The sequence below is a fragment of the Anopheles stephensi genome, chromosome 3, assembly GCF_013141755.1.
Source record: "Anopheles stephensi strain Indian chromosome 3, UCI_ANSTEP_V1.0, whole genome shotgun sequence".
In the NCBI taxonomy this organism is placed as follows: Eukaryota; Metazoa; Arthropoda; class Insecta; order Diptera; family Culicidae; genus Anopheles; species Anopheles stephensi.
Window position 1 is genome coordinate 18,218,547 of NC_050203.1, and position 12,974 is coordinate 18,231,520.

General features: G+C 42.1%; 1 protein-coding gene across 5 annotated transcripts in view; it reads right to left on the bottom strand.

Moving 5' to 3' along the window:
• LOC118511792 (diacylglycerol kinase 1) overlaps positions 1 to 12,974 on the bottom strand; it is a 75,174-nt gene that overhangs the window by 32,246 nt on the left and 29,954 nt on the right. For all 5 annotated transcript variants that reach the window (XM_036055322.1, XM_036055319.1, XM_036055320.1 and 2 more), the window contains exons 3-4: positions 2,399 to 2,601; positions 2,243 to 2,325 (exon numbers count right to left, since the gene is read on the bottom strand). In XM_036055322.1, coding sequence (XP_035911215.1) covers positions 2,243 to 2,325; positions 2,399 to 2,471 — 156 coding nt within the window. In that variant the 5' untranslated portion in view covers positions 2,472 to 2,601. The remainder of the gene's footprint in view (positions 1 to 2,242; positions 2,326 to 2,398; positions 2,602 to 12,974) is intronic.

Below are 12,974 nucleotides of genomic sequence, written 5' to 3' on the forward strand. Positions count from 1 at the left end.
CGAGAAGAAACAATATTACGGCGCCCGACTCGCCCATTTCCCTGCGTGTATTTTCCGACCGGTTTTCCTTCCGAAAATTTCAAAGCTCAGATTCAGATAAGAAAAACCACGCTTTGAACACATCATTTCCGAACCGGTGTAGGCATGGAGATTTCATGTAAGATACTCGCACCGACCAAACGATACGCGCAGTGAGTAGAAGCGGAAAACAATAAGGAGCGAAATCTGTCGACAAATTGTTACTGAAGATGAAAATGGTTCCTCCTTTGTAAGATGCGTAGACGAAGCGCCAGGGTATGTGAGAGTAGCTTCACTGCTGACAGCGAGTGATTCTAGGTGATATCGTTTTCCCAGGTGTTTTTCCACTTTCGCTTTTCGCACTCGGCGTTTTGTTGCAGGTGGCAAGGTTTGAAGATCATTTTTCTTTTACGATTGATGAAACTGCTGCAAGACGGAGAAGTCTCGGGCTGTCTACCGGAACGGCGGAACGTAAACAGGATGGGCGCTATCTTTTGCATACACCTTCGTACAGCTAGTGCCGGGGGAGAAGGCTGCAAATAAGGCTCTCGGTTGGGATCCACTTTCGACACGTCGTTTATTTCGTTCAGTGGCGCACAAAATCATACCATCTCCGATGGTTGTCTAGTGTTGTTTGTGCATTCATTTTTTGTTGTTGATCGTCTCCTTTACAAAAGGGATTGTGAAAAACAGCGTGCAAACGAAAGGAGTCTCTTCAGTGGATTTACTGGTCCCTTTGAAGGGATGATGTGAAGTTAAAGGTTTTATGACGTAGTATGACAATTGAACACGTCGATTGGCACTTCAGGGCAATCGAAGCTGCATGAAATAAGATATCATCTAAAGTTTGGGGAGTATCCATAGGACCTAACAGAATCTAGTCAATTAATTAGTACAGGCAAAATTGTCAATCCTTTAACACCAGTTCTTAAAGCCTAAATGACCAACTTATTTGTCTATAAAAAATGTTACTTATCTTTCACAAACTGGGCAAAACTGGAGACATAAAATTCTTTAAACATCCATAGACTGTAAATAAAATGCAAGAACGGTCCATACCTTTTCGTTAAATGAATTTCGACCGATTACCAACCCCAGAGATTAATAGCAGGCTCATTTATTACTCCTCCACCAGGTTCCCGCCCGTGTGTGCCTGTGGTTTCCCGTCCGATGCAAAACCTGAACTGGGTAAGTAGACGAGCAGCGGATACTAATCGTTGGAAAGGTCAAACCAATTCCCCGTGCCCATAATCCCGCTACTAATCCTAATGGTGCAGCAGAAGGAGAGACCCGGTGCCGGTGGTTACCCCTTGTGTGGTTCACCACACGAAGAGCAACGGAAACCCAAACCGTAAAACGAGTGCGAGGATCCAAACATCCTTTCCGGTGGACAGTTTTTACCCGCTATTGATATCCGGTGCCGAATTTCATCCCCGCATACAACCGGGGCTCCTATATCCCCGATCCCGCTTCTATTAATCCCTTCAACCAATTTGACGCCGTTTTATGGCCTGGTGATGATTGGCCATTATTATCCTCGGAGAATCATCGGAGGGAACCCCCTTTAAAACCCTTTGGATATGGGATAAAACTTTAAGAGGTAAGATTCATGGGCAACCACGGCAGTTGGCAGATTTATGAGCATCCTTTTGGCATCCACGTCCAAGCAAAGGGACACCAAGGTACACCGTGCTGCACATCAAACGAGACATCGGTTGCGATCGGTGAGCTCGAACGGACGGGAAGCGACCGCATCCCGTTCACCACTCGTCCCGTAATACGCCCGTAGAGTGGATTTGCGTCACCCGGACGTAATCGAAAGCGATTTCACGAACCGCCTGGAAAATCCCAATCAATATTAATACCAAATTTGCCCGATCGGAGAGGTGAGGTTGGCCGTTCTGAGGCTCATACCGAAAGCGGGTGGGTGATTTTTCTTGCAGACCCGAACGGGAAGCCGTACCAGCTGCCAGGTGCTGCTGGTGGGCCATAACTTCCATCTGATTTAGCCCAATTCAATTACGATTCGCACCCTGGTAAAGCTATCGTTAGCACACGATAAAAGTGCTTCTCGCAAGGAAATACGAACGGAAATAAAATTACCAACTGGGTGTGGGGGTGGGAAGGAGAGTATGGAGATGAATATGGAAGAAAACGGGAGCATACAATCTTGATAGTATTGGCGAAGACAAAAAAAAAATCTTGGCGCGCCCCATACACTTACCCCATCTGGATGGAACCTTGAAGCGGACGGTGTAGCCGGCGAACAAAACTCTTGCAGTACGTTTTGAAGCTTTTTCGTCGAATCTGCAGGCAAACGGCGGTAGTGTAAGGTATAAGTTAAAAAGAAATCGCGTAAGAAAGAAGGGTGATAACTCACATGAGGCTAAATCTTGAAGCTGCTGGAATTCGCTTGGCGAGAGCTTTTCCCATTTGTGTATGTTGGAAGCCATTGTTGGGAGCGCAACTGCTTGCTGATCTGTCTTTTGCTGCAATATTTCTGCCTTTCAAACGTGATACCTTCGCTAGTAGTTTACGTGTGCGATGGCGATTTGCTGCGACGTCAAACTCATCAGGCGTGATCTATGTAAATAAAAAAATAAAAGCATAAAGATATCAAATAAATTTAAATTGTTTTAGTTTTCTTAGCGAACACAAACGAAATTTGGAAGCGAGATTTGGAATGTAAATATTTGACTTTGATGAATTCCGCACTAAAAAATCCTGCAGGAACTAAACAAACCTCATTAACGACGAGTGGCCATAATTAAGATGCAACTCCTCTGCGGCACATCATGCACATCCACCGCTGCTTTCGTTTACATTAATTATAGCGAATGCACGATGCAACGCAAAAAAAAAACCTTCCGTTCCGAAACCAATTCCATTTTACTCGATGCTCATCAACCAGGCAAAGAAGCGCAAAACGATAGATAAATATTTGCCAACTCATCTGATTTGCGCTATCCCCGGGGTGTGCAACGGTTCATCTTGAATTCATTTGCCAAACATCATCACACCGTCACACGGAAAACGGAACGAAAATAAAATTCTTTATTCCTCAGTTCCGGATTCCGCCGGTTCGAAGAAAATCTAAATGCTCTTTGTGTGCTCCACACCGCAACGGATGCAAGAATATCCTGAGCTCTCCTGAGGTCTTCCTCTAGCTTCATTCGTCTCGAATCTCAAGTACCGGATGGAGTGACCGGGTACAACAATCGGGGTCAAGCGTTAGCTCCCACACGAATCGATTTATCTTTCCATTGCATTGATTGCCGCGCCGAGTTATCCTTATTACTGGGAAAAAGGCATTCCGTGTGCAAATGTTGCATAACTGCACAGGGCAGAACGGGTAAAGCTAATGCTGTAGACTGTAGGCTGTAGGGTAGAGAACACGATCAGGGTAAATTCTGATGAAATTCACAGCCGACTTAAGCATACATCGATACCGCTTGATTGGGTTATATGGGAAATATCAATCCGGCTTATAGACGGCAAAGATTTTTCACCGAACCGAACGATCTCGATGATATTCGGTGTTCGGCCCACAAGTACACAAAAGAAATAGAACGGCTTCCAACAAGCAAGTCAGCACAAAAACCGGGGCATCGCAACATGTAAAGCGCATCGCTACACTTTGGAGAATTGGATGTTCATCGAGCCATGGAACATGGAATGCGATTAGCACGGGTTTGAGCGAGCGAGAGAGAGAGAGAGAAAGAGATAGATGGTGATAATGCCGGAAGAAGCAAGTTAAGTGAAGTGCAGTTCCGAACGATAGATTATGCATTGCCGATGGCTGTTATCTGAGCCAGACACGGATGCTTGCCTGAAAATAAGTATATTGTGCACGGTTGGATGATTTAAAATGAGCAAAACAAAGTCAAATTTTCGTAATTTTCTCGATAATAATGGGCACGACGGTTGGGAGACCATTTTAATGAGAAAATGTGTGAAATTCTCATGGTTTTCACCTCCTTTTTAAAACCATTTCTAGGAAGCGTTTTCGATTCAACTTTTAATAAGAAAAATCTTCCCGGAATCATTCACGCCATCTTTTTTTATTTTGAAACGGTCTTTTGAATTTATTTGAAGAAGAAAGAGGAGTGGTTCAAGCATTTCGGTCCATATAAGTGAATTTAGAATTTAAATCACTCGCATGAATGAATAGTAGAATATTACAATTCCGATGCAAAACTTTGCAATGATGTAATAGAATCCTGCAAATTGTTAGGGGAAATTTGCACTCATAATATAGTTCAAAACCCTGTAGCCGATTGAGTTAAATCGTTTTTCAGTTTAGCTAAAAAAAAATTGAGCTAGATTCCAAGGTATACTAACAAAACATTCAAACCCATCTAAGCAAAATATTTAAATCCCTAACCTCCGAGTTCCAGGAAACATGTCGGAGCGTATGTATATGTGGTTTCCGGAAGTAATAATACCTCATAAAATATTCAACAACCCTCACGCTGCTAAACAACAACGTCATCGGCCAAACCCCTTTTATCCATTAGCTTCACCCGTTTGATATAGGGGTTTACGTGTTTGCCCCGTAAGTCATCTCTTTTTATACCCGCCGGTCGTCGTCAATCAGTTTCGGTATCCCGACGCTGCTTCTGTCCTCACATTTGCACAAATAATTCATCGGCTAGCAGACTCCATCTTCCACGACTCTCTGCCACAAGACGCTGTTCCTTAGCCAGCGTTTCTAAACAGCTATCGCACCAGTCGAACTGGATGAAAACTTTAGCTTATCGTAGTTGTGCTATTTCGGGTGAAAGTACAGTTGCCATTTGCCGAACCTCCCGCTCCGGACAATCCGGTTCCAGGGGAGGCTGAACATCGTTACCGCTGACTCACGATGATTTGCATTTTGTTCCGTTTTCCGGATGAAGATAATTCAATTTTGTAAAATGAGCCCCAAACCAATGACGTCCCCCCGGACGTTTGATGCGCAAAAGCCCTAGATTGGAACACATCGCCATTTTTGTAGCTTTTTTTTGCCAGCTGCTTGCTTCACACGGGGAAGCGTTCGTGTTAGCTGTCGCTTATTGATGGTTGAAAAATCATTCTCTTTGCACGCTTCTCGTTGGTGGTGGGCGCATTCGAAAGAGGTTGGGCCGCACCTCGGCTCGTTACATACACTCGGTCGGTCGGCTCCGGTGGAAATTGGGAACTTTAGAGAAGGGAAAATCAACAACTCCAAAAAAAAAAGACGGCTAGGATGGGCACAGAGCCACACAGCATGCCCGATGCTTTAAGGGTTTCGATAATACGATTTTTCATTAATGTTACATAATCGGTCCGGAAGACGGTCGAAGATTGACGCAAGCGTCGCAACCATGCTGCTGCTGCTGCTGTTGACATTTCCGACTCCTGCGGTTTCCGGTGATCCGGTGGATGGTGAAAAATGATCTTCACAATGATTGAATTTCTACACGCTGTTGACGATGCTGGTAGGTGTATGAAGAGTATCAGTCGTATCAAAAGCGACCACCACTAATAGGGCTCGCGGAAATTGCGTGCTTTTTTTCTTGGAGAAGGTAAACATGTAAGCAAAACTCTTCATTTTCAATCTAACTGTCGACTGTTAGCATGTGTTAAGGATACATATAACTTGTTTGAAAAGAAAGTTTCGAGATTGTTTTTATCTTCTTAAACAGAAATAGGATCCTCGCTAGGAACTCTCTAGTCTACTCGGCAAAGAACAAAACGTTCCACTATCGTACCATGTGAGTTATGTTAGCAATTACCATAAGCGACAAGGTTAAAACATAACCCAACAAGTCATTCCAACCATATCGCACATTCCAACAGCAACAGCACCAAAACAAAACATCAAACGTGACTCGCATCCACGCGACATTATGCGAAACTGGCTCGACAGTTACAAGTGTGGCTCTTCTCCCAGCCTGTGTGTGTGTGTGTGTGGTACATGCTGCCTTCCTTTGTCGAACCACGTTTATAATGAGATTAAATTAATGAAATTTCCAACCAATTGCTAGCTGCCTACCGTTTGCGTGTATTGATCTAGGAGAAATAAATCAGATAGTTCCTGAACGAAAGCACATACCCCTCACTAATAAAATACTGCAAAGTGGAGCATTCTTGTGCGAACGAAAGACACAACTTTATATATTCAGTGCAGACAGTTCTCCTCCACAGACAGACACACACACACACACATATACACGTGCCGTGCAGGAGTACTGCACGGGCTCATTGGGCTGGTGGGCAAATTGGTTACCGTTCTGTGGTCGGAATGTAAATGAGCGTGCAAACTTTTTCGCCATTTCACCAGAACGACCAGGCGTCTCCACGTTTCGCCAAGAACAGAGCACGGCGCACGGGTAAGCTTCAGCACCACTATCTCGGCTAGGTCATATTTCATGAAGCCGTAAATTGACAGTCTCCGTAAGTTTCTCTCATCCAACCGAAAACCATTGTTGGAATCCACGAACCACCGTTCATTTCGTTCTCAGTTAGCTGCTCGTTCGCTTGCTTTCATTTGTCGCCGGTTTGTTTTTTTTCCATTTCCTTATTATTCCTATCGAAAATTCATTCTGATTACAACTGTGTACGCCCCGAATGAAGGCAAAACTATAGCCTGTTGGTCAGGTATTGGTGAGGATGGTGAGTAAAGCGGAATTTTATCACGCCAGGTTTGTGTCTCTTGAAAGGTAAGCGTCGCGAGCCCTTTTTTTCCTTGTTTTCTTCGTTGAAAAGAATTGTTAAAACCACGCTTGTTGGGAAGATAACCAATGTCGTCAACATGGTTTCCATGGGGGTTGAGCAATGGACCGTAGTTCGATTCTTACGGTCGTTACGAGTATTTATGAGCTAGAGTTAGACTCTTGGCTCCCGGCGAAGGTTAAAAGGTAGGTTATCTCGTTCAGATTTCACACGGACGATGCACGATGCAAAATTGAGGCTTAATCGATCGTTACGTTTTGTTTGGTGGGGAAAAATGTATTGTGACGGCGATATGATGTAGCCAGTGAAAGTGATGATACAAATCAATTTTAAATAATGTGGATGATAATTGAACCATTAGACTGATTCTAGGTATGGAAAATATTCTAATGAATACCTTTAATATATTCAAAAAGTGTTTGTTTTGATCATGCTATCCAAAAATAATGACTCGTATCAAAACTCCAAAAAATGTTTTCTCAGACATAAACGAAAAATGTAACCAATTGCCGGTCATAACTGGATCACCAGTTCAGTTATGAATTTGAATATTTGGCACAGTAGATTCTAATGAATTTATAAACGATGTCACACGATTGTAATTGAATCAAAACAAATCTACAGCAATCATTGTTAAGTTAATGAGGGTGATTTTTGGTATCATGCACATGTCATGTGTTATGGAAGGTATTGATTTTCCTAAACAGATATAGGTAAAGATGAGTATAAAATGGCATCAATCATTTTCAAATAAATTGCCAAATGTGGTCCTTCAAGGTGCTTTATTTTTATCGTCCATTAAACGAGTCAAATATGTCAGCCGTTTCAACGAGCTAAATGAATCATTGCACACAAAAAAACGCAACAACAGAAAAACTCATGGATACAGATTGCCGCATTCTATTTTTAAACAAATTGCTCACTGTTTGATAGCAGCTGCATTTTTGGATCAAAATAGTAGTTTAATGAGCTTTTAAGTCTTGCATCGTGTATAAAAACGTTGCGTACCGCAAACGGCATCCAGTCAGAGTACAGATAACTCGATATTTAGACTACACCATGCGCAGCTTATCAGTAATTTGGTTTTGGTTCACGCAAAGTACGAAATTCATCGAAGTGTCCCTAGTTTCCACACCACTATTGTTCCTGTCCGCCACACACCTAATAGCTGCCGTCGGAATAAAGTGCATCGAAGATTATTGTGAAATCTCGCATTACAAATCAACGAACGATTCATTCGTGTATCGTTACATTCCCCACAACATCCCAAAGGTTGTGTACAACAATCTGCTGATCGAGCAGGTTGATGAAGCATTCTTCCAAGAAGTTACCAAGTTTGTCAGTTACGTGAGCATCAAAGAATCGAAAGCAGTAAAATTCGTGAAATTCCCACCAGTGCTAGTGCATTCCCTTGGTCTGATCTATACACACCTGCATAAAATCACTTTCGAAGAGAACTATTGGATGTCTCAATTGACGATTACCGGTGGAAGGTTAACGAAAGTTCCACCGACCCTTAATCGTGTCCGAGCATTGCGTGAAATAGTGATTCTGTTCACCAAGATTCGACTCATCGATCTGGCAGTGTTTTGTGACCATTCGTTTTTGGTGATTTTAAATTTACCTGATAACCGTATACAATACCTAATCAATAGCTCAACGACACGGTGCAGCCTGTATGATTCGCTAGAAATATTGATACTTTCAAAGAACTTTCTGACTACGGTCGATTTAGATTTGTTTAGTGCGTTTACAGCAGTACGGCAATTGGTGTTCAGAGCCAATAAAATAAAATCATTTCCGGAACATTTTAATCACAGTACTGTGGAATTGTTTCAGGCCAGCATTAATCAGGTGACTCATTTCAACATGTGCGATTGGAGTCTACCCCGCCTATCGAAACTTTATGTGAGAAGAAATTTGCTAACAAGTCTGCCGGATTGTGTTACTCGTTTTAAAAATCTTTCCAGTTTTAGCGTAGCGGGCAATCAGCTTACCAGCTTTCATATAGCAAGCTTAGCTGGATTGGATAAGTTAAAAAGCTTGGATCTGTCGATAAATCATCTTTCTTCGGTAATATTAAACAGTGAACTTTATCCAACCAATTTAGCAATTATTGATTTAGGCAATAACAAGCTGACAGAGCTGGATCTTTCGTACATACCGGTAGAATCGGTTCAAGTCTATTTGTACAGTAATGCTATCGAAAAGTTTGACATAAACAACGTATCGTACAACATTTCCGAATTGACGATGGCCTATAATCCAATTGATTGTAGTTTTATAACACCACAACAACGAGCAATACAGCAGGAAAACTGTGGGAAGCAAGTCGCAAGCAATACACGATGACCATCGTTAAGAGCGCAATGGAAGATTCATACTTTTGGTATAAAAGCTTTTTTTAAAATTTAGAGTATTGAATTGTAATCAAAATAAAGCTGAAAAAAATGGAAGGAGAAGTTTTTTAAAATATTATTTTTAAATATTAGAATATATGAAAATTTTTTTTTATTATTTGCTGCACTCCTTTTAAAACAAGTTTACAAAATATGTTTTACTATCGTCCAAAATTTCAACACCAAGAGCACTATTTTAGCGTCCGACCTTACCCACACACACATACACAAACACCTCACCCGAAGGCGAAGAGCGGCTGAATAATGAATGATTGCCAAACCAAACTACCCTCGGGCCAGAAGAAGCTCCAAGCCGCCGCAGTGCAATGCAATCGTACGAAGTAAATCATCTCAACGAATCGTGCGCGTGAATCAACGGCTGCCGGTCGGGACCAGAGCTGCAGAGTGTCGATTGTAACACAATTTGCATACGATGCAATGGCGGATGCCGAGCAGAACGATCGTCGCGCTATCGTAGAATCGGGCGAAAGATGTGTGATAAAAGTGTGTGTGTGTGTGTGTGTGTGTGTGTGTGTGTGTGTGTGTGTGTGTGTGTGTTTGTGTGTGTGTGAACAGCGTTGCCTGTTGCTGAATATGTATGAACAGCGCACGGTGACGAAACTGGTTCCGTTGTTGCAGAGCGTTTGCAAAGTTGTGTCGAAGTTTGTTGAGGGCCTTTATTTCTTAGAAAAACGGTTGCCAGCAAAACCAGCATTTCGAAAACTGACACAGCCATCTGGCAGAGTGGAACTAAGTAAATAAAAGTACGTGCACTCCATTATACAAACGGCAAACAAGCATAAATATGCGATGACACTCGGAGAGAAGAAAAACGGGAAAACACAGAGGTCAACACAGAAGTAATTTGATTTAAACTTTACTTCACAAACGGGTTCATCCACCTTTGAATCCTTTTTGTGCTTTTACATTTTGTATAAAACCAAAATTTTATAGACATTTGACAGTAATAAAATTCTTCAATTTTCGAGGTAAAAAAAAATCTCTTTTGCTTTTTTACGGATATTTATAGACACAAGAAACATAGCTGGCAATTTTTGTAAGAAAAAAATCTTCACAATACGCTTCTGCTTAGGTACAACAGCCCCAAGCACAGTGCATAACGAGCGACATGTTCGAAGGCTTAGCTTGAACTTGAGCCTTCAGCACCCCGTCAGCTTCATTTCATCTTATGCAGAAAATTGCTCTTTTCCTGCACAGGTGGTTGTTAGATGGGGAACAATTGTTAAGAAATTAACCATTGTTGTTTAATTGACGTCACCAATGTGAACCTCAAGTGGGAAGAATGGTTGAACGTTTTTTTCCCCTTCTTAGCCCGTAGGCGAACATCCAAGAAAGGCATGACGCATTCTTCTAGCAGGTTGGCGTAGATCTCGGGAAAAAGTAGGTTCAGCCGGTTCGGTTTCACGGTGGCTGAAAAGAATAACGAGCAGCGAGTGAGTCGGAAAAGTTTACACAATCGGGCTTCTAGGAGGCAAGCTCCATTATGCGCTTGGCTAACAGTATGCACACACACACACACATACACACATAATATTTATTAAATATGTGCGTCAAAGCGTATGCCTAGCGACTCGTGTGGCTGAATGTATAATAGTATCCATTGCATGGTATGAACAGCTCGCTCTTTTGTACATCGGTTTTGTCGATATGTCACACCGATCGGGGCTTTAAAGGATGCTGGCGTACCATGATGTTTGATTTCTAGTACAATGGTGAAATAATGGTGAAGAGTTATTGTTGAATTGATTTGTTTATACTAGCACGTACGTGGGTGAAATATGCGAAGAATCATAACGTTGGTGAGTTTTGTGTTCTGTGCACCTGTTGCATCAAGTTATGAAGATGTATTAGTATTATTCTGCTCCATGTTCTCCTTCCATTTGTCAGTTACGCATTGTAGTGTTCAGTTACACAATAAAAAATAACTTTAAAAAATCCACAAGAAAACAGAAATCAGACAAATGGTTTTATATTTTGTAATTTAAATAATGTTCAGGAAAGATCAAGTATGACCAAACCAGTTGAGTATGCCTTTGAGTTTTGAGTTTTGCCAATTATCAAAACTAAATTAATGTAGTCCAGATATGTTCATTTATCCACCAACACTTCCGACCGAACCTCATATACGATGGAGGCGCCCAGTAGTTGATCCGAATTCCGCACGCTTCAAGCAACATCCAAGTGGCAGAACACAGTTGGACGGAAATTCTGCATCGCAACATAATTGAGCACATGCCAAACCGCATCCGAAAGTGTTACAAGATTTGGGTCGGTTGGTGTGTTACGGATCACGGGATGGCTGAGCGCCGGAACCGGATAACGTCGGCAGGACGGCAAGCAACCCTTCTGCCTAACTTACACGTGTGCACGCGTATCACAAAACGGGTCGGTAATAATAATCACTGTGTGATGATTATAATGATAATAATAATAACAGCATTACGGTTCAGTAATGTGATGGTGCATATACGGTGCTCACCACCACCACCGGGCCAGTATCACCGTCAACCAAAAACGGGCATCATCCATCGTGGGATGGAACATTAATTAACGGAACATGAGTTATGTGACCAGCAGACCATCCGACCGACCGACACCCAGCACACACACACACACGCCCGCGTACCATAATTGCCAGCTGCGGTGTCATCCCCGGATCAGGACGGGTTTTGTTCAATTATACATGATAATTATCACGTAAGCCGCTGCGCTGTGGGTTTGTGTATTCGACCTCGCGCACCCTACACAAAACGTGGTTCTGCGAAAAACGACACATGTATCCGGTACCACACACATACACCAGGTTGGGTTGCCGTTGGCGACAACATATTTTCCTAGCTGGCAACTGCTGGTCTTCTATTTGGTCTTCTATTTGGTATGTTTAATAGCTGTACCTTTGTCTCGGCCCGATGGATTTTTGGGCAAAAAAGGGTATAATATATTTTTTGGTGGGGAGAGAATCAAATTAGTGGCGTGAGACGTTTAATAGCCGTTTGATAGGCTATTTGTGATAACAGCATACAACCATTCATATTGGTTTTGATTGAATCACTACTAGCCCATGAAAAATGGCCGTTGTTTTGAATCTGATAATTAGGTTGCTAAAAGCTTATTAGGAAATATTGATAATATTTGGAAGCAAGGATTAGATCATATCGCTTAATATAATACCTGTCGTGTCGGATGTAGCGATCATTTAAAGTCACAGTGCTCTGACATACGCCCCTGAGACATGGACTCTATGCAAAGCTAACGAATTATTTTTGAGTCACTTTCGAGAGCTAAATGCTCATGAGGATGTTTGAACATATTTTGATTTGTTGAAGGACAATAGAGAAACCGCTACAACAACGAGGCCTATAAACTATACTATAGTTTCATCATCATGCAATGATTTAGACTCTCCAGGTTCCGGTGAGCTTGTCATGTCTTGAAAATGACACCGGACAACTCTGCTTGTAAAGTCTTTCTAGGCCGTCCACATCAACAGAGGTAGCATAGTAGGCCTGGATTTACTTAAAATATTTAAGACTAATTTAATAAAAGCTTATTATAAAAAGTTAGTATTCTTATTTTTAAAACCTTAATTCACGCTACACAGTAAGCTATTTTTACATGTTTTGGTACAAGAGGTAAAAGCATCCTCACGAGCGTCACCCTACTCAAGCTTGGGACTATAAATTCCTATCAACTGTCTTCGCCCAAAAATCACTTTGCAACCGCCAGTAACAGCGTAACTCCATAACCACAACCACAACATCCCGAGAGCGAGACGACGCCCCGATGCTGGTCTGTGTGAATTAATTTTTGGAGCAGAACATGGAACCAACAAAAAAGCAC